We start from the raw sequence: 21,785 nt of genomic DNA on the forward strand, positions 1-21,785 counted from the left end.
TCAGCCTCAGGGCCTCAGCAATTTCGTGTTGCCAATCTCCCATATTTTAAAGCCGTCACTATCCAAATTAACAATATCGACTCGCAACAATTTTGGGACTAATCTATTGCCAAATGTTAAAAAAATACCAAGTCGTAAAGTTCTATTTACCGACAAGAAGTATACATGAAACTTTGCTAGTCACTCACAAAATGTGCACAAATTTGTCACCTTTGCGATCTTATATTGATAGCGTAACAAGGTTTTCTTTAAAGGGTAAAAAGTAGGGCGAGATGCCTACCGATAGATTCAAGAACTATAACAGTAGTGTATACTGTCAATAGTCTAATAATTTAGAACCTTTAATTTCCTATAACTAGTGTGCGGCCCGTGCAAAGCACGGTCTTCCCTTTTTTTTATTGCTACAATAATCTCTTTTTTTATTGTTGCAGCATTTTTTAAAGTGTCACAATAATATTTTTTTAAATGCTACAATAATAGTTCTTTGCAAAAGCTATAGTAAATTACTATAACATTTACTGTAGCATGAATAGTAATTCTTGGGTCCTCCCGTTATTATAAAGGAATAAATACGCGTAAAGAAGAATCCTTCTCCAAACAAAGAGATCCATGAGAACGAGGAGGGGATCAACTCATCACTCACTCAACAATATGTATTTTCTAACTCGTAAACTAGCTCTTCAACATAATAGTATGAAAATCAGGTTCTAAGCATTATAGAAAACCAAATGAGAGAAAGAAAAACACGCGGAGTAATAGCATCTAAACAATATCTAAGATGCTGAAAATAATAACAAGAGAAATTAAAAATGCTCGAAAAAAAAATCCTAACTATACAAAGCTAATTTGGTTGGAGTTAACACAGAATACGCAATGGAATAGATAAAAAAAAGCGAAAAATTAATAACCAACCAAGGACACACAAGATTTTATAATGATTAATATAACGATTCGAGTAACACCTAACCCTAGCTAGACCCAAACCCCAATTAACACCGACTTGAGTACGCCGTAAAAAATAAGTTTGAAACAAACCAACAAACACAATTTAAGTAGCGAAAATAAGAAAGATATTACAACTATTTTTTATCAATAAAACGTTCCTCAATGGGTCAAAGTGTAGCTTAATAAAACACTGTAGATGGTGAAATTAAGGGCAACTCTTCCGCTGAGATAAAGCAAAGATGTTTGGTGTGACGAGAAAAAGCTTGTTGAGGCTTCGGCGGTCAAAACCTTCAATCTAACATCTTCTCTAATCAAAATCCTAAAGCTCTTATGAAAACCCTAGAGCTCTCTCCTCTATTTATCTCTTTCAAAACATGTATAACATTTAATCAAATAGGAAAGAAATATCCTAAACACAGTAGAAGTTGAAAGTCAAAAGTAATAATGGACGACTATGATTAAATCCTCAAATCTGTAATCAGCTGACTTAACCATCAGCGGTTGCTCAAAACCATTAATGGTCCCTGAGCACTACCGATGAGTTCCTGTAAACCACCAAGTAGCTAAATTCCTATCTTTGGAATTCTACAATTTTTCCTTTAGATCATTGATGATCTCATACTCATCGATGGCCCCCTGACAATCATCAATGGTACTAAGGCTGAAATTAGCATTTGTACTGATTTTCGTGTCGTTTTGCCTTGTACATGTTTTATACTTGTATTTACCTATATTATATGATCTCAAACAAATATTAATACTAAATGAGAGTTTGTTATTACTCAAATAAGAGCTATTATGTGGACTACGTTCTAACAATCTCCCTCTTTTAATAGTAACAAACTTGAAATTTGAAATACTTAAATATATGCATATTTGAGATATATAAACATCAACAATAAGCACAAATACACTATCATGCAAAAAAAAAAAAAGATTTGCAATGCTCCCCCTACATTCATGCATTCATGAAAAGTGTAATTAAGCACATATATTGTAAAAATTCTCCTAAAATAATGCATCGAGGGTTTCAAAAATTTTCAAAAAAGAAAAAAGAAAAAAAACATCATAAAACCACTTAGACAAAAAATCCACTCATGCAAAGATCGTCAAATTTTCAAATTTCACACCAAAATTCTACCCATTTTGTTATTAGCAAAAGATGAAAACACAACAATGGTTACACTTCATACTTGAGAAATTCAGATGAAAATCATCCAAAGGTGTAAGGAAGAGAATTATACACCGGTTCAAACAAAAATTTATATAAAATAGCACAATGGATTAAAATCTAATCACAAAACACTTGAATCACATTAAAAATCACACACAAAATAATTAAATATCATTGTAAAGTATATGAAACCCATAGTAAAAAGGAATTATACTAGTTCATTGGAAAAATTCAGATACATCAAAAAGAATAATGAGCAATAATAAGACTTGCTAACCTTAGAAACTAAAGACCAAAATGTCGTCCTATCACCTCAACCGTATAGGAATTATGAGGAAGAATGGTAGTGTTTGGCAAGTGATTCACACAATTTCTAAATATAAAAATATTCAGTACAGGTACCCTTTGAGATTTGCACAAACATAATCCAAGAGTGTGGGGTTTTGACCATTTTTAATTTAACAAATACACTTAATTTTTCATGAATTTCGTAAGAATGTGGATATTTGATCATCTTTTAATGAATACACTCCTTTGTTTGATATATTTTTAGCATAAATGCACACCTGTACACATCAAATCTAATACTATTCTACATCTAAAAGTCTGAAGGGCGTTAAAACTTTTTTCCCCCCAAATATGTTCTCAAAATTTCATGTATAATCACCAAAGTATCCTCAGTATTATGACTATGCAATAATATTGTTTAATTTAAACAATATTAGTTAATGAAAATTTATCATCATTTAGAGTTTTAGAATCTTAATACTCTGTAACCGATATTACTAAATATATAGAGATTATAGAAACAATTAACTAATTAGCAATCTTTTATTTTCCCTCTTCATAGTCACTCTTTCATCACTATATCATAAATTTACACTATTATCTTCAGTTTACCTTATCAACAACTAATGGCCCGTTTGGTTGGACAATTTTAACATGGAAAGCCACCGTAGATCTGCCAAAAATATCCCAAAAGCTGACACTTTTAGCAGCTTTACAACAAAATCACCTCTTTAAGAGGCGATTTTGCTGTAGAGCTGCCAAAAGTGTCAGCTCGGCAGCTCTACAGTGGCTTTCCCCCTTCATTTCACCCAACCAAACGGACCCTAAGCCTAGTACCTAAAATTACATAGTCAAATCTATATCTATGACCTGGCCCATCTTGTATGTTCATAGGCACTTGAGTGGGCTATGCTAAGGGTTAGGCCGGGGAACAAGCGAATAAACCTGGCCCACTTGCCTTATTGTGGGTTGTTGGACATCCTATCCAGCACGTGAAGTCACACGAGTTGGCTCGCACGACATGCCAACTCATCCCGTTGCTCACCCCTAAGCGAGAGATAATAACTTATGGACAGAGAATTTATGATAAAAATTTAATTAAAAGGAGCTAGTATTTAAGGAAGTTAATAGTACTAATCAATTACCTCCAAAATTTCAATTAAATTTGCATATTTTGGCAAAAAAATAAATGATGAAAGATAAAAATAAGGATAAAATTAGCTTCTAGGGATTTTATTTATGAGTCTACACTACAAAAAGTTCATAGTACAATTTCAACAGTATGATGCATTAATCATAGTGGACCAATAATGCTTAAACAAGTTACCTAGGGATGATGAAAAATAAAAATACGGATAAAATTAGCTTCTAGGGATTTTATTTATGACTCTACACTACAAAAATGCATGAAAATTCATAATACTATTCAATTGTGTGATGAATTAATTTTACTGGACCAATAATGCAGGAGCAACTTACCTAGGAAGATTCCTTCAAAAAAAATTAAAAAAATTACCTAGGAGTAAAGCTCATTACACAAACAGAACACATGGAGTGTGTGTGGAAGCTATGATGTTTCCTTCAATTTTTATTGTATTTTTATCAGAATAAAAATACAACGCATTTGGAAATCATAGTTATCTTTGATACTTATTTTTTCTCATGTGAAGAGAAATATAGAAATATTTAATATTCAGGACCAAATCTGAAGAGAAATATACAAATATCAAATATTATTTATTTTTTTTTTCAAAAGAGAATCGAATCTTAACGTCGGGACTAAATTTCGGGAGAGGAGCTGGGCGGATTCAGGTGCTGCCTGTTCATTAGTGTCCTCAACCCATAAATTTAAATATTCCCCGTATAAATTGTCATCTCAAGTGGGTCCTTACTCCGAACACATATGGCCCACAAATTACATGGGTATGTGACTACTGACTAGCCTATAAGTAGTATTGAGTTCGAAATCCTAGAGCGTACTTGTAGATATGCGTTTTGATAAATTTGTACATAAATTACAAGTGTGCTTGGCTTTAATTTTATTATGAAAAAATTGTTTCGAGGCACCAAAACTCAATTTCTATTGTGCTGCAACCCCCCTTACTTTCCCTAATGTACTATAGCCCCTTCTTTTTTAAAAAATTACGTCCAAACCCCTCCAGTCCAAAATCCCGATTTTGCCCTCCCTTCACTTCCCTTCTCCTCCTCCTTTGCCAGTCCCCCTTGCCCCATTCGCCGTAATCTTCACGCCGCGCTCCCGTCCCCTCCGCCCACCACCTCCCTCCCCCAGATCCGCTCCCCCCTCCCACAGCCGCCTCCCTCCCTCACCCAACTCCTCCGCACCGCCCTTCGCGCCCTCCACACGCCGCCTCCCTCCCCTCGCACCGCCGCCTCCCTCCGCCACCCCCGCTTCCCCCTCCCACACGCCCCTTTCCCTCCCTTCCCCTCCCCCCCTTCTCTAGCCCCTCGCCTCGGCCTCCCTCCCACCACCTCCTTTCCCCTCTCACACGCCGCCGCTCCCTGCCCCAGCGCCGCGCCATGCCCCTCCCTCCGCCTCGCACACGGCGCCCTCCCTCCCCACGCCCTCCCCTCCGGCTACTCGTTAGCCCCATTCCCCAGGGGCCCACACCTCCCTGACCCATGGCGCCTCCTCCCCCCCTCCCCCTTCCCAACCCCCACTGCCCTATCCACGCGCCTCCTCCCTGCCTCCCGCCTCCTCACCAGTCCCCAGCCCCACCTCACTCCCCGTTGGCACTGCCCGCGCCCTCTCCCCCGCGCCTCCCTCCCCTCCCCAGCCTCCCCACCCCCGCTGCACCTCCCCCTACACCTCCCTCCTCCTCCTCCGATCCCCCTCTGTCCCCTCCTCTGTTCCGCCGCCTGCGCCGTCCTGAGGAACTTCGCGTAGGCACATTAGTAAGAGTTAACATGTTAGCTGTAAGAGTTAACATCCGCTGACATGAGAAAAAAGAGGGTAAATTTAGGATTTAAGCCAGTTGACATGTCTAATCATGAGCTGATATGTCTAATCAACTCCTGGTATGAGTTGGAATCATAATGGAGGGGCCTTGGACACATTTTTTTTCAAAAAAATAGGGGCTAAAGCACATTTAAAAAAATAAGAGGGATTTGGGCACATTGAAAGTTCAAATTTAAGGCATAGAAGCAATTTTCCCTTTTATTATTTCTATTATTTTTTCACTTGAAATATATTCAAAAGCAAATGAACACATCCACGGATCTATATCCATATCTATATCTATATTCGTATAATGTATAGTTTGATTATTACATAGATCAGATAAATGTTTGTCGTTTATCCTTCTTGTCTCAATTAATTTATTATTTTCTTCTTCTCCAAGCTTTTAAAACCCTAACAACCTCATACTTTGAGTTACGTCTTACTGAAATGGCTCGTGGGTCCCAAAAACTACCCTGTCTGGATAATGTCCATTTATTATGGCAGTTAAGCCCCTTCAATTCTATTGTAATTTCTTTTTTCCCCCACTTTTCAGCAAGTGCATCCAAATTTATCTTCAAATCTTTCCCTCAGCAGTTTTGTATTTTGCCAACCTCCCATGTTTTTTTAAAAGCCGCCGTTATCCGAATTTTATCCGCTCTCAACATTTCGTGCCTAATCTTTGGCCGAATGTCACAGAATGCCAAGTAGTAAAGTTCTACTTCTCTACTCGATCTACCTCCATTTTTATCCAGAAGAAACTTTAGGAATAGTCAGTTAGAAAATGCGCATAAAATTGTCACGGGACATTCAGCTCGGTAACATGACCACAACGGACAAAAGAGCGTGCGTACGTATTGATGTTAGGAGATATGGTGAAGGAAGTTGCTTCGTGATAGAAAAGAGTGGTCACCAACATTTTGATAGGAATTCACTTTCTTATCCACAAGTGAGAATTATCCATATATATTTTTATCTGACATATAAATAATAACATTAATAGTAATATATACGAACAAATTAAAATACATGCGTAAAGTTATTTGTAAATAGTTATTCGTTGCTTTTATTTAAAAACTTATCTCTCGCTCATTGCTTTTATTTGAAAGAACGAGGTTTCTTTCTTGTGTCTATGCACACAAGTACATTTACTCACATGAACACGCATTGAATTTCGGGTAACTTACACATAACCCCTATCAGCTATACCCCGAATCGCACTAAATCCTTTTCAACTCATTTACTAACACTCAGCTACCGCAATTCTTAGGCACTGTTTGGCAACCAAAAAAAGTGTCTTATCTAAGAGCTTGTGTCTTTTTGACTTGGTCAATAAGCTAGTAGAGCTGTTTGGTGACCAAAAATAGGAGAAGATTATTTTGAAGATTGTGTCTTTTACAAGTAGCTTTTGGAAAGCTATCTCAAGTAGCGTTTGTCTTTGGGAAGGAGCTGTCAATTTTTTCTTCCGTTTTGCCCCTAATAATTCTAATTTTATATCAATAATACTGCATGACCTTTTTAGTTATTTAACAAACTTAAGCTAGTTGTACAGCTTCTTTTGCCAAACAGCTCTAGTCAATCAGCTAGCTACACAGCTATCAGCTTTCAGCTACAATTTCACAGCTTTCAGCTAGCTTGATAACTTTCAGTTATAATCTCGCAGCTTTCAGCTAGTTTTGCCAAACAGAGCCTTAATTCATGAGAAAGAGAGGCGTTGATCTTGTAATCTCATCTTTGGAAAAATGACATTTCAAAACTATTGCTAAGTGCTACTATATGAGGTAGTTTGGGCTTCTTTTTTTTTCTTTTTTTTTTTGGTGGGGGGTTGGGTTATCTTAGAAATTACGCTATCCACCTATACAACATACACAGAGACATCGAACACGTGAGCACAAGCAAAACTATTCAATAATTGTTATCATATAGGTTATGGATTTCTGGTTATTTTGATGATTTTAAGGACTTGTAATTGAAACTGATCAGTATATACATACAAACTATAGTTAACCCCTAAAGTTTTTTTAGCACATGATATAAGATTTCTAATCTCATCATCTCGTGGAGAATTTTAAATAATCCTTATGCTAGATTTGGCTATGGTTTAAGTTGTATAACTAGGTGAGCTGTTTAATATGGCGTGCAATAGAGGGTGACAAACGGGTTCCAATCCGCAAGGTCAACTTAAACCCGACCCGCTAATTCCACTTATGACTTGTAGTATAAGCCTAAACGGGCATTAGTTGAAACTAAGTGAACCTGCAGAGCCCGATTAATGACCAGGTGTGGATAGCGTAAGCTATATTCTCTTTCGTTTATTAATTTGCAAAATATGACTAAAGTATCTCTTAATGTAACCACGATCGGTCTCTTCCTCTCGGGTTGGGGGTGAGCAAACAATCGGTTTTGGTCAGTTTTAACTATTTTTTGTCAAACCGAACCTAACCGAGCTAGATTCGAAAGCGAACCAAACCGGGTCAAATCAGTTCTGTTCGATTTGTTCAATTTAGCCTTAATTAGACACGTGAAGTTAGAGAATTTTTAGCTAAAAGACAAGACTATTACTCCTTCGAATTTTTCACTCGTCTCACATCCCAAATCACAGAAGAACTCATCAAATCAACGACTTTGCAAACGAAAATCAAATATTTATCAACTAAGATATAAATTGTTTGTTCACCTCAAACATAAGTTTTAGGCATTATATTGATGGCGGTTGGTTCGGTTATTTTGGTTTCAAATATTATAGAACCGAACCGAACCGAACCAAAACCGAAGTTTTTCTAAAATTGAACCCTGGCCTGCCGTGGAGAATCGATTGGTTTGGTCAGTTTAAGCGGTCTACACCGAACTGTGCTCACCCCTCTCGGGTGAGAAGACGTGAAGGATGTGTGAGAGAGGGATTTAGATCGATCCTTTGCATTACCACCATAAAGCAGAGGAGAGACAAGCCGTTTATTAATTTGTTTAATAGATAACCTCCACTGAATAATCATAGACTGTTATTATTATAAGTAAAACCCCTAAAACCAGTGGCTCTCCAAGTCTGTGAGGGAGAGGGCGGTTATGGATTGAAAAGTGTGAAAATTTAGAGGGTAATTAAGTTTAGAAGTATATCAAATTAATGGTGTAAGAGTGAAGAAACCAAAAGGTCTTGACATAAGCAAAGCATGTGCCCATCAGGATAGCATCTTTCAGAATTAGAGACATATGTATTATCCCATGAATATAAGGCCCACGATAATTAATTTGATCGTGAAATATTGTTCATAAAAACTTTAAAAGAAGTTTTTAATAATTCTCTACATATATAAATGTCAGTTGATCTTAATCATGTATTTCATCAAAGTTTTATGGTTTATAGTAATTTTAAAATATACTAATTTAATGACAAAAAAATAAAGTTCATTGTCCTTTTTTGTGTTATTTACCATCGGGTATAGCCCAATAAAAAAATTTCTTCCACCCTTGAGGGTTATTAGTCTCGTGCTATCACCATTGGCATATTTATACCTTGTGGTAGAGTCAGAATTTTATCCTAGTGGTGTCCATTGTATAACTTATTATCATTGTATTTGGAATGTATATTTATAATTTTATCCTCCTCAGTGGTGTCCTGCCTTAATTTTAGGCTTGCGGGTTTGGTAGAGGGGGGAAGTAAAGTAAAGGGAGTGATAAAAACCTAAAGTGCTTTTGATAGAGGGTTTTCAGAAGGGATGTAGAGTAAATGGAAGTTAGATAGAGTAGGGGAAAGCTCAAAATGAACCAAAACTAAGAAGAGAGAAAAATTCGATCCCTCCAAATTGGAGGGATTTAAGAGAAGAGAGAAGATGAACTATATTAATGTGCTTTCTCTCTCCTCCCCTCATACCAAATAAGAAACACAAAATATATACACTATATTACACCTAATTGCACCTCCCTTTACCTTACCTCACCTCTAGTCTTCACACAAGTAAAAGTAATGGGGGATCCACCTTGATCAAAGTGGTGGCACATGACCTACTTTGGTCAAGGCGGACCATGAACCCATTTGTGAATGTACTGTTGGATTTTTTGGTCAAAACTGCTTTTCAAAATGAGTTTTCAAACTATATATATATTAACTACAAGTACTTTTCATAAATGCTTAATAGCCTAGTGGAAAGTTAATGTTTTGTTGTTTCAAAAAGTCCCTTGTTCGAGGCTTGCCAACGGCAAGCCGAGAAGTGTTTTATTTGAATTAATCTCTCATAAGTTCTAGTGGGCCGTGGGCCGTGGCCAATAGCCCGTGGGCCAATGGGCCAGGGATCGGGGCTAATCAGGCTGAGGCGCTAAGTGGCGTTTTGTTAGGCGCACTTTGCACTTCGCACGGAGGCATCGGGGTGAGGTGACGCTGTTTGGCGTCACAATGGTTGCCTCGCAGGCTGCTTCGCAGCATGTAGACGAGCTACGTATACGCACGAGGGTGACCCTAGCGTTTTCGTAGTTTGACAATGTTCGCTCGTTCGACGAGGTTCGTCTGTCATACAAGGTTCGCCTGTTTGGCGATGTTCGTTCGTTCGACGAGGTTCGTCTGTCATACGAGATTCGCTTGTTGACGAGGTTCGTCTGTCATACGAGGTTCGTATGTCATACGAGGTTCGCCTGCTTGACTATGTTCGCTCGTTCGACGAGTTTCGTCTGTCATACGAGGTTCGCCTGTTTGACGACGTTCGTTTGTCAAATGAGGTTTGTCTAATTTGTTGAGACGTGACCCTCGCGTTTCGTAGCAAAGCGTCCATTGATTGCCTCGTATTCAGGAGTTAATGCATGCAGCAGTTACAACAGTATTAAGAGCAATTTAATGCATTGATGTTACAATCTTAATTGCCATTAAGAATTGTAACAGTCACATTAATTGCTTGTAACTCTTGAGCTGGCCTTAGAGGCCTATAAATAGCGTCCTTGGGCAGCTCTTGGTTGCAAGCTGAAAATCCTCTCGCGAGAGTGGAACACGAACGTCGCGTGCTGGAAAACGAACGTCGATCCCGACGTTGTTGCTGTTGTGCTGCTGCTGCAGGAACTTGTGCCCACATGAACTTGTCTTAAACCGATAGGTTTTGAACCATAAGGTTCTGAGATCGAGGAGATCTTTTGCCTTGACCGAAAGGTCTTATAGATCGAGGAGATCTTGACAGTACTGGGTTGGTGCACACCAGAGTACTGTACTGCTGTTCCTGGAAGCAGTTTGGCATTGGGATCCTTGCACCGGAGTAAGCCAAATATTGCTTTAAGCACAGCGTTTCTATAACACACAGCAGTGAACTAAAAAATTAAAAATTACAGCACATCTGTTTTCTCAGTTTAATTCCAGATTTAACCACAATTTTCAACATGTACATTTGGCAAAAACCCTCCCAAGTTTGGGTCTTTTAGAAAACATCCTTAAACTTTCATTGTTTTCCAAAAAAACCTCTAAAAGTTTGAATCTTGATAAAAATATTTTTTAAGCATAATTTTACCCATCCATGTGAAAACTGTGGGGCTTTTTTGCCTGAAAGTTGTTGAGCATTGAAGGGGTCTCCTAAGAGCTCCAAAACTTATGGGGCAACAATCTGAAAATTAAGGGGATCATTGGAGGAACACCCAAACTTAAGAGCAATTTGGTAAAAATTTTCACTGAAAAACTTTTTGATGATGAACTTTGTCGTGGAGCCCACAAGACATGTATTGAGAACGATACACTTGATATGTATTGAGAACGATATATTTGGAGCCCGTGATTTAGTAACATATATAGAGAACTAAGTATTTGATTATATTGTTAATGATGTGATCATGTACTTTTGTTTCAAAGTATGAAAACATGTTGTAGACAATTGTAATATTTTTAATTGTTAACCATGTAGTGGCACCACCTTTTAGAATTCTTGACTCTGCTGCTGAGCCAAAGTGAATAAAATTATCCGTATAGGGTAGAAAAATTCAGTGGTGTCATGTGATGTCCCTTGACGCTTTGTAGCTATCCGCCACTGTTTGCAGCCACAAAATATTTTGAGCTCTGATCATGTGAAATTACCTCATTAAAAACATTTAATAAATTATAAAAAGTTAATTAGTAAAAAAAAAGACTAATTCTCTGGTCAGCCAGAACAACATACATGAATATATACCCGAGTCTCTGAATTAATTTTGCTAGCAGTGCGTGGAATTATTAGTAGCTCCACATAAACGTGCACATATCCAAAGATCCAGAAAGCAATTGTTATATATAAGAGACCCAAAAATATGATGAAATGCAATTAATTCCCCAGTGAAGTCCGTATAAACGAAACTTTGTTTTCGCCTGCATTTCATCGATCACGGAAATTAAACCGGCCAAGTAGTGAACTGCGCGCCGCAACTCAACCAGTAACGAACGTCACAAAACGGCCCACATGCATCAATCGTCACTTTAACCCTAACCCCATCCTCAAACTTTCAAATCTTCCCTCCAACATAAACCACCGAAAAAATCCCATAAATTCCTCAAAACTGTCCTCTCCATTTCCCCTATAAATACCCTAAAATTAACCCTAACTTCTTGTCTCAACCAAGCCCAAATTAAGAAACCCTGGCTAGCTAGCTCAGAATTAATGGCCAACTTGGGCTCGACCCTAATCACCTTGTTGTGTTTACTGGCAATACTTTGCGCACATATTGCGCCTTGTGAATCCACTAGGAAAGGGAAATTACACCCACACCGGCATGCACGCGCACAGCACGTACGTAAGGGAAAGTTTGTTAAGACCAAGGGCACAAGGTTTTTGCTCCACGGTTCCCCTTTCCTCTTCAATGGCTTTAATGCTTACTGGATGATGAACGTGGCGGTGGAGCCCGCTGAGAGGTATAAGGTCACCGAGGTTTTTCAGCAGGCGGCCCTGGCAGGGATGAACGTCTGCCGGACGTGGGCTTTCAATGATGGTTGCGATAAGGCGCTGCAGACGTCTCCCGGTGTTTATGATGAACAAGTCTTTCAGGTTTGGAATTAGCTATATATGATGTATTTGATAAACTGTGATGGTACCAATTTTAAGATCGAGCTTAATCAAGATTTTGTAATTTGTATTAATTAGGCACTTGATTTTGTTGTCTCTGAGGCACGCAAATGCGGAGTTCGCTTGATTTTGAGCTTGGTTAACAACTACAAGGACTACGGAGGCAGACCTCAATATGTTCAATGGGCACGCAATGCAGGAGTATCCGTCAACGGGGATGATGATTTTTATACTAATGGCGTCATTAAGGGATATTATAAGAACCATATAAAGGTGATTAACATAATTTTCAAGTTTAATTATAAAGAGCCGGAGATCACATAGTAGATCGATTTAACATTTTTCCTCTCAAATTATATATAATGTTCTAAAGTTTTTGTTTTTGGTGCGCGCAGACCGTTTTGAATAGAGTCAACACCTTCACCAATCTAGCATACAAGGATGATAACATGATCATGGCATGGGAGCTCATGAATGAGCCCCGTTGTGAAAATGACTACTCTGGGAGAACAGTGAACGTGAGTTTATATATGCAACAATTAATTATAATGATCATCGCCGTACTAATTAATCAGTAGTTAAGTTAATTAGAAATTAATTAGTTACCTGGATATTGGGACGATCTTGAGAAACCACCAAAATTCTATTGCGGGCTCCTACATATAATTTTATATTAAATTTGTTAAATAAATAAGAGCTACGATTATTACGCAAGTCATATAACGTGCATGCATGATTACAATCCTTAGACAAGAAACACTTGCTGGAAATAGGCATGGAAGGGTTTTATGGAGATTCAACGCCGGACAAAAAGCGGTACAACCCTGGTTATGAAGTTGGAACTGATTTCATCACCAACAACCTCATCAAAGAAATTGACTTTGCCACAATCCATGCTTACCCTGATCAGTGGTAAAGTCTACTTATTTTTTTCACCTTAACAAGTTAAAATTAAAGGATTAAGGAGAGTTAACCCTACTTAATTACTCTGCTTAAAAAAAATCATATATACGTCGAGTAGGCGATCCGGTGTATTTTGTGAAACATCAAATTTACAAAAGGGTTAAGATAATCCTTCTGAACTGCTAATCAGTACTTCAATCATTCTTTATTGTAAAATGATTAACTAGTATTTTGTGAGACTTCATGTACGTCTTTTGGTCACGGCATGCCTTGAACTTATTTTTTCGCAGGCTATCAGGCCAGAGCGACGACGCGCACTCTGAATTTGTACGGCAGTGGATGTGGAGCGGATGTGGAGCCACTGGAACGACACCAAGAGGATCCTCAAGAAGCCCTTAGCGTTCACGGAGTTCGGGAAATCGAAGAAGGAACCCGGATACAGCGAGACAAGCCGTGATGCATTCTTCGGCATGGTGTACAGCAACATCTACAGGTACGCCAGGACCGGGGGGTCCATGGGGGGAGGCCTGGTGTGGCAACTCATGGCCAGAGACATGGAGTCGTACTGTGATGGATATGAGATTGTGCTTTCGCAGGAGGCGGCGACGAGCGATGTTATCAGCCGACAGTCGCGTGCTATGACTACATTGGCAGCCAAGATGCTGTGACCGTGCACGAGCGTGATCAAGCATTTCTCCTCCCTAGCTATTATGAAGATCGATTTGCTTCGTTAATTTCGTGGGTTGTGTTTGTATATATATATTGGATTAGGTTGGTTATAGCCTTGTTTAATAAGGAGTGATGCGAGGTGTGTTTGTAGATTTGCGTGAGGGTTTGTGATGAATAGAAAGGAAGTTGGTTAGCATGCATTCCACCCTACGACTCCATATATATATAGGATGGTGCGTAGATTTTATGTCAAATTGCAGGAAATCCTCCTTGAAAAACCTTTTAATTGTTATATATATTAAGTATATATTAAGTTTGACATGAAATTTACAAGTTGGCCCAGTAAAAAAAATAAATCACGAGTGCGAAAAGTGATTAATTTTTTCTCAGAATTCAAAAAAGGGTTAAATTTTCTCAAAATTCAAAAGATGGATATGGAAAAAGGCGTGGACGGCAGGATTCGAACCTGCGCGGGCAAAGCCCACATGATTTCTAGTCATGCCCGATAACCACTCCGGCACGTCCACAGGAGTGGTAGACTGCTATCGCAAGACAATTAATATTTAATATATATTACTCTTAGCTATACAGCCAAACTGGGTAAATATGAGGGGCTATTTGGTTCACCTATTTTATGGGTAAATATAAGGGGCTGTTTGATTCACCTATCTCATGGAAAAGTTTTGAGAAAACACCTAGCGTTATCGTGTAGATTTCTATAAACTGTGTTTGCTTCCAAAAAATTTTATAGAAATATTTTCTATAAAGTAAGGAAAAGTGTACTATTTTATAGAAATCAACTTCCTTTCTAAATGGGCGGAAATTATAATAAAATCTGATGCATATATTAAAAAAATTTATTAAGTACACCAGTATCATTCCTATTTAATTTTTCACGGGCATTGTTAGTAAGCTATTTTCTATAAAGTGATATCCAACCAAACAAAAGAAAAAGAAAACAACATATTTTCTATAAAGTTAAAAACTTTTTCATACTTTGAACCAAACAAAAAAAATAGCAAAAAAACAAGAAATACAGTACTCTTTGAGATCTATAAATTTTTCCTACAAATTTTATAGAAATACAAAGAAATCAAATTTCGAGTAACTTTCTTTTTCCTCTTTTTTATATAAATTGAACCAAACAACTTACCGCTGGCGTCAAACGTCTGACCAAGCCGCCATATAGCAGTTGAACAAATCCCAGCTAAACATCGGTGACTCTCTCTCCTCTCCTCTCTCTCTCTCTCTCAGCTCGCATTCGATGGCCGAAGAATCCCAAGGTAAACCCTCTCCCGATCCCATTTCCGATCTCTACGTTCTCATAAAAAAAATCCCCCAAATTTTCAAAAAAGCTGCTAACTTTAACCAACCCATTTCAGATAAAGCCGATGAGCCCACCGAACCCCGCGATTTGGAATCTTTGATCGAGATCAAGGTCCTGTTCTTCGCCAGGGCTCGAGATCTCACTGGCTCAAAGGAAATCCCCCTCAAACTGCCCGCTGGTAGCACCGCAGGGGATTGCATGAGTAAGCTTTTGACCCAATTCCCCCAGTTGGGAGAGATTTATAATTCTGTGGTTTTGGCTTTGAACGAGGAGTATGCGCCTGAGACTGCAGTTTTGAAGAATAAGGATGAGCTGGCTATCATTCCTCCGATCAGCGGCGGATGAGGAGGTGGAAGGTATACGAAAAAGGCGATACTCTCGTAATTTTTTAAGTTCATATTGCTTGGAAAAACCTGTGCTACATGAATTTTTGATCGTGTACAACTTCCAATAAGGGAATATATCTGGGGTGGATGTTTGGTCTTGTTGCATGTTATGTTGTCATGCGATGTGAGATGTATGTTTGGTTGTATCCTTCGGGTATTTGGAAAGCCAATAGCCGTTGCCGCAAATTTCATGTGTGCTATTATGTTATGCAGGCTTCCTCGGTAGGGTTTAATATCGTGTCGATCCATTTCTTGTGGCGCATTTGGTTACGGGTTGAAATTTGAATACCAATTTTGTATTATAAAGATTTGATTGTAATCGATGCCGACACTTGGTGCATATCGTGCACATATCATAACCTTGCTTCCTCATTTGTATGCACGTAGGTTGTCAGAATGCGCATATGTTGTTGTATTTTCAACCTCTCATCATTATGCATCTATTGGCCCCTTATTTTACATGTTACGCGTCACGTATCCTTTTATCTATAATTAATAGAGTTGTGAACGGGAGATGATAGACAACAAGAATCGCTATTTCTTCATAAGCTCTTTGTCTTATTTTTCTCATCATGCACTCCTAGGCTATGGATGACCTTGAGGGTTACTAGCCTACTAGGACAAGCTCTTGGAGAACTTCCAATTTGCTGCTTCAAAAGTCTACAGGAAGTGCTCCAAGGCAGAGAGTGGTCTGAATTTCTATATTTTGGGCAGGATCCATATCTACAAAGTTTAGATGCAAAGTAACTTACATACGAGCGCCTGCGTTACTGCTCAGGTTTTATATTTATACAGGTACTGACTTTTAATTTTGGACGTGTATACAGGTATACATATTTGATTTCATTGTAGATAATGGGGGAAATGTTGGACCGGAGTGACACTTATTGATCTATCTAGACTGGTATATATGGATCTTTCAAACTTAAAGTGTCGGTTTTCTTCATGTGTATGTCTAAACCATGACACGATTGCTTATAGAATTATCTACGGACTAAGTTTTCTTTCTCATTTCTCAATTATCATTTGGGAGTTGCAAACGTTGATGTGAGGTCCAAAGCAGAAATGAATGGAAGACCAATTCCTAGTATGGAGCTCTGTAAACTTTAAGTTGTGCTCATCAGCTGACTCTATTTTAGCTGGAAATTCTAGATGTCTACAAAATTGTATCTAATGTGAAAAGACCTGAATTCTTACGAGCATCATCTGAGATTATCAAGTATCCAGTTGTAATTTTTTATATTTAATAAAGAAAAGTTAGCATGTATTGTCAGTGGATGTTTGTGCTTGTAGCTTCATTCAACCATGTCACGATGTGAAGAAACGTGTTACTACTATTTGTGTTGATTTAATTTGGTTGAAGAAGTGATGTTGATTGATTGGAGAGCTAAATGAAAGAGTTAACCACATAGGAAAATTATGAAGTTCATTTTTAGACAAGTGATTGTTCAAGTTAGGCGGTGAAACATCAATTGGGGATGGCCAAGATTGCTATATCAACTATCAGTGGATATTAATATCTTAGATTAGCTTGAGATACATTTTTGTTCAGCTAGTATAAATTTGTAACCCATGAATTAGATGTATTCTCAAGGATCAGAGTAAGTTTATTACGGTGATTCGCATGGATGATATCCTGCTAGCGAGTATCTGACTTGGTTCTGCTTCACCAGCCATTTTACTCTGGAATTTTACTATGATGAGAGCTAACAGTTCACACTTTTTTACAGATTTCTGCGGCAGTTGGTCTATGACAAGTTCTCGATGAGCAAGAACACTTCTCATGTTGGAAATATGGTTTCCAGTCATCAAGAAGAGTGTGATTGAGAGCATACAATGTTGACGAGAATATTAGTCTAGTGCTTGTTCTTTAACTAAATCTCTCCCAGTAAACATTTTCGGGCATCATTTGAATGATGTGCTTCTGTAATGATTTTTGATAGCACAAGAATGGTATCATGCTTAATTATTTCCCTTCTGTGGGTAAGGAGATGCTGTCATATTGGCAGCAAATACGACAAAGTTCGATGATGTGATTAAAATCTTACTGGTAGTGAAACATATGTACTAAATGATACAGGGAGAAGGCGTCAAGCAACCAAGTTATCTCTTTTGTAATGTTTCTCGATATATGCTACAATGTGAGTGAAAACTGTTTCAAACACCGTATTTCTCACTGATTCTTCACAATTAGATCGAAATGATTTATTACCTGCATTAAACTTATTTCACATTAATCATGTCTACTTCTCATTTCAGTTGAGATCGAGGTCCAATTGTCACCAGAGAGATGCAAATTGCACAAACTGTAGCTTCATCGTATCAGTTGTAATTGCTTGTTAAAAAAGCTTCAGTGTTCACAACATGGAATTGCGAGCAGTGAATTCTGATCACAGTTGAGATCGCGCTGATGGCAATTGATGATACAAACTCTCAACAAGGATTAATCCCTCACAATCTTGTTTCATTCTTAATATCTACACAGTCCAGAACAATGAACGGCTGCTTCTGTAGGAACTTCTCAGTATGAGCTCACCATGGCAATGCCGATATCTCTCGGATATCAGGGCCAAAATAAAATGTTCCACAGTTTTAGTATTGCAGCTTTGAAGTTTTCTAAAAACAATAACACTTATAGGATAAGGAGACTAGTTATTAAAATATACACAATTTTCTGGTAACTGAAAAGTTCAAACCGGTAAAATTTTCTCCACAATTGATGAGTTCAAAAGCAAAGAGTCGCAAGGAACACAACATATATTTAAGAGACTATACACACAGAGATGTAGCTATATATGATACATATCAAGCACCATAATCAATCGCAACAGCACATCAGACGTCTAAAACGGGTAATAATCACAACAATTACAAGTTTATACAACCCAAACACTTCGTAATGTAAGGATAACTACTCCCTTTCGTCAAGAAAGAAGAGCATACAGAGAAGAGAGTGATGGGCTCTTCTCTAGCCACAAAAGCAACAATCTTCCATTATACTTTCAACTCATCTCAAGGATGCCATGGGCCAGGAAGCAAGGCTGCTTGTTGGAAGAGACGGTCTTATTAACGGAGCACGCTTCATGACGGGAGAATGCTTCATTGAAACGTGCAGCAGCGAGCCTATGAACTGAGATGCCCTCTGCAAAATTTGGTATATGGGGTGTATAAGCTCTAAATATATTGAGAGAGAGAGAGAGAGAGAGAGAGAGGGGGGGGGGGGGGGGGGAGCAGGGGCCAAGTGGGATAATTGTTCCAATGGAACAATTTTATCCCTTTGAGATGTTTTGAGTGGGGTTTAAGTGGGACAAGTTGGGATAGTGGGGGCAGTTTGGCGCTTTAATTTGACAATTCATGTGGGATAATTGATGATGTGACACATTGTTAAAATATTATATTTATTTATTAATTAAATCAAAAATAATTTATCCAATTGGGTTAGTATATTATTTAATATGTTATTATAATATAATACATTATTTTACTTTATACTGAAATATAATACCTTATTACAATTACTAATTAACTATAACTATGTTTAATGTTATTAATTAATATATTATATTAGATCACGTTGGCAACGCACACCCCTAATCACTTCGCATTAAATACCGAAGTGACCTCTCCTTCACTCATCGGACGACACCTGTAAAGTAGAGGCTGACGTGATCGTCATCCCATACTCGGCTGAAGTTACCATTATACTCTTATACCATCGCTATAAGTAGAGGTACTATTTTTAACAAAAGGGTAAGTTCTTTATTACTACCCACTGTGCTTAAGAACTATGGCATTTCATTTTACTTCCCCACTCACACAACTCACTGACTTTGACCGTCGGAGGAATAACCGGGGAACTCAACCCCGCCCTCTTACGATTTGCTACTTGTGCAAGGAAAAACAGCTTATTTCAGAACCAGACATTCAGAGGGTTAAAAGACATCCGTCAACTTAATCAATTCATTCATTTGACTGTTTGATATCATACATCAACACTAACTAATAAAATAAATATTAAATAATATAAAGTAATATTATAATAATATAATACTAATATTATAATATATGAAATATTATTAACTAATATATAATAATGATATATAATAATGTTATATTTGATAATATATATAATATTTTATTATCTTACGTTATAGCAGAATTTTATAATATAATATAAGTAAGATATATTATATATTATAATAGAATTAGCATACATTAAATATTTAATAAATTAATGTTTCAAAATTATCCCACTTTGCCCATGATTGTCCTAAAAATTAAGAATGTGGTAATTTTTGGAGGTAGGGACAAAAAAATTGTATAGAAGTGGGATAATTTTGGGAAAAGTGTGGGTAATTGTCCAAATCTTATTGTCACAATGAATAACACCTTAAAGTGAAATCACTATTTCATTGTCCCAGTGAATAACACTACAAAATAAAGTCCCAAAATTTATCCCACCAACCCCAAAATTATAACAAACAATAACCCCCGAAGATAAACAAACATAGCTACCAAAATGTTAATCTAACGTCATAAAATCTCTGCTTACCTGGAATAGTAGGTGTCCACCATATTAGCTGTTTATAACTATTTTCCACTAATTGAGAACATACAAGCAGCCATGTGATAAATTTAGAGGACATGACAATATTAAATAAATAATTCCAAATATGATGAATACATGTTTCTGTTGTGCACCAACAGAGCTGGTGAAATCGAAACAGATGTTACTTTTATAACATAAACTAATTGCACTAGCAATGCCAAAGAGATTGATATGACATGGTTAGAACTTGAATGTCATCTTATTAATAAAGGTAAGGTTTTTAGGATATAAGTTGCTAGCAAATATCTTAGCTAGATATTTGTCCCCAGCACATAAGTGGATCCAATTAATCCCTCATAATGCGATACCCACTCATAGAAGGCCATCTGTTATGTAGATGGTATTGGGATGTTGTAAGAACTTTCTTCAACTAAATGCCGCCTAGAAACCAACTTTGAGCTAGTTTGATAAATACGTTAAGTGTGAGATAACATGGAAGTCATAAAATTTCCTCACCTTCAATAAGTCAAAAAATTTCTTCACCTTCAAGAAGTCATAAAATTTCTTCACCTTCAAGTCAAGCAACTTGCATGGGTTTCACCATATTAATGATAATTGTCAAGACTGGGCCAAGTCTGATAATTTCAGGCCGAGAATCAACACTTTAAACAGCATGCTTGACAAGCCAGGCACAACCAAAAATCTATTTGAAATTGTCAGAATCTTATTTATTTACTTTTCTTTAAAACAATGTGCACCTTTGATGCCCCTCCCTACAAATACAAGGAAAGAAAAGGGGAACCCCCACCCATAGGCTTTCGCTAGAAAACTACCTGTACACCACAAGGAGTGTAGTGTAGCAAAGCAAAGTGGCACTAAAAAGTTCAAAGATGTTGCTTTCTTCTTTATAAGAGAGTATTATCCTCCCTTCCTCCCTCAGAGCACTCTCTCAATGAACAAGTAGATTTTTAACCCTTACACAAAACTGCTCCCAGTATCCAGTCTCCAATTGTGCATATGAAATATTTGTAATCTTAAATTGGGCGAAGAGGCAAATCCAAAGTTAAAAAAATTTGAGAAGCAAATGAATGCCATAACAAATAATTAATGGCACCATGGTTGTGAGATATCACAATGGAGGCTCATACTAGGTGCCAGATGGCAAATGAAGTCATGATATGTAGTAATCAGGAACATATCAGTGATATGTAGTAAATATCGGTGTCGTCGGTGTGTCAAATCGGATGATGTTCATGCATAATATAAAATTCTAATATGTGAGCTAAACATATTTAATGATTTCTAAACGTGAGAAATTGCAACATAATATATCTTTAGAATAACTAACTGATTGTAAAAACTTTCTTCTCGATTGCATCATAAAACTTTCAAAGTGCATAACATTAAAAGAGACGTAGGAAAAGATTAGAGAGAGGTAGAGAGATATAGAAAGGGGTGGAGTAAGAGAGAAGGCGAAGAGAGAGGAGAAGGGGGAAGCATTAAAAGAGACGTAGGAAAAGATTAGAGAGAGGTAGAGAGATATAGAAAGGGGTGGAGTAAGAGAGAAGGCGAAGAGAGAGGAGAAGGGGGAAG

The 21,785-nt window shown here is 37.6% G+C and overlaps 3 protein-coding genes and 1 non-coding gene across 7 annotated transcripts in view; 2 read left to right on the forward strand and 2 right to left on the reverse strand.

Annotated features, from left to right (window-relative positions):
• LOC109830801 (mannan endo-1,4-beta-mannosidase 5-like) lies at positions 11,957-13,929 on the forward strand. Its single transcript, XM_020398166.1, is given in 6 exon segments — positions 11,957-12,340; positions 12,437-12,631; positions 12,754-12,876; positions 13,074-13,270; positions 13,552-13,600; positions 13,603-13,929. Coding segments are annotated over 6 exon segments (1,275 nt in total).
• Positions 14,376-14,457, reverse strand: TRNAS-AGA. The gene has a single exon. It is a non-coding gene; the product is annotated as a tRNA-Ser (tRNA).
• LOC109830175 (molybdopterin synthase sulfur carrier subunit) lies at positions 15,099-17,651 on the forward strand. 4 transcript variants are annotated; one of them, XR_002244219.1, is made up of 4 exons: positions 15,099-15,213; positions 15,313-15,613; positions 16,471-16,547; positions 17,374-17,651. XR_002244219.1 is itself a non-coding variant. In XM_020397350.1 (3 exons), the coding sequence occupies exons 1-2, from the start codon at positions 15,195-15,197 to the stop codon at positions 15,600-15,602; spliced, it is 309 nt and encodes a 102-aa protein (XP_020252939.1). In that variant the 5' UTR covers positions 15,099-15,194; the 3' UTR covers positions 15,603-15,613; positions 17,374-17,651. The 4 variants fall into 4 exon arrangements, 2 of the variants coding, with proteins under 2 accessions (XP_020252939.1, XP_020252940.1); XR_002244218.1 differs by lacking the exon at positions 16,471-16,547 and having other exon boundaries at positions 15,313-16,438; XM_020397350.1 differs by lacking the exon at positions 16,471-16,547.
• LOC109830176 overlaps positions 18,333-21,785 on the reverse strand; it is a 7,350-nt gene continuing 3,897 nt past the window's right edge. The window contains exon 2 of the mRNA XM_020397352.1: positions 18,333-18,785. Within this exon, the coding sequence (XP_020252941.1) occupies positions 18,651-18,785 (135 nt within the window). The 3' untranslated portion in view covers positions 18,333-18,650. The remainder of the gene's footprint in view (positions 18,786-21,785) is intronic.

The sequence above is a fragment of the Asparagus officinalis genome, chromosome 2 (genome assembly GCF_001876935.1).
Source record: "Asparagus officinalis chromosome 2, Aspof.V1, whole genome shotgun sequence".
NCBI classification, from domain to species: Eukaryota; Viridiplantae; Streptophyta; class Magnoliopsida; order Asparagales; family Asparagaceae; genus Asparagus; species Asparagus officinalis.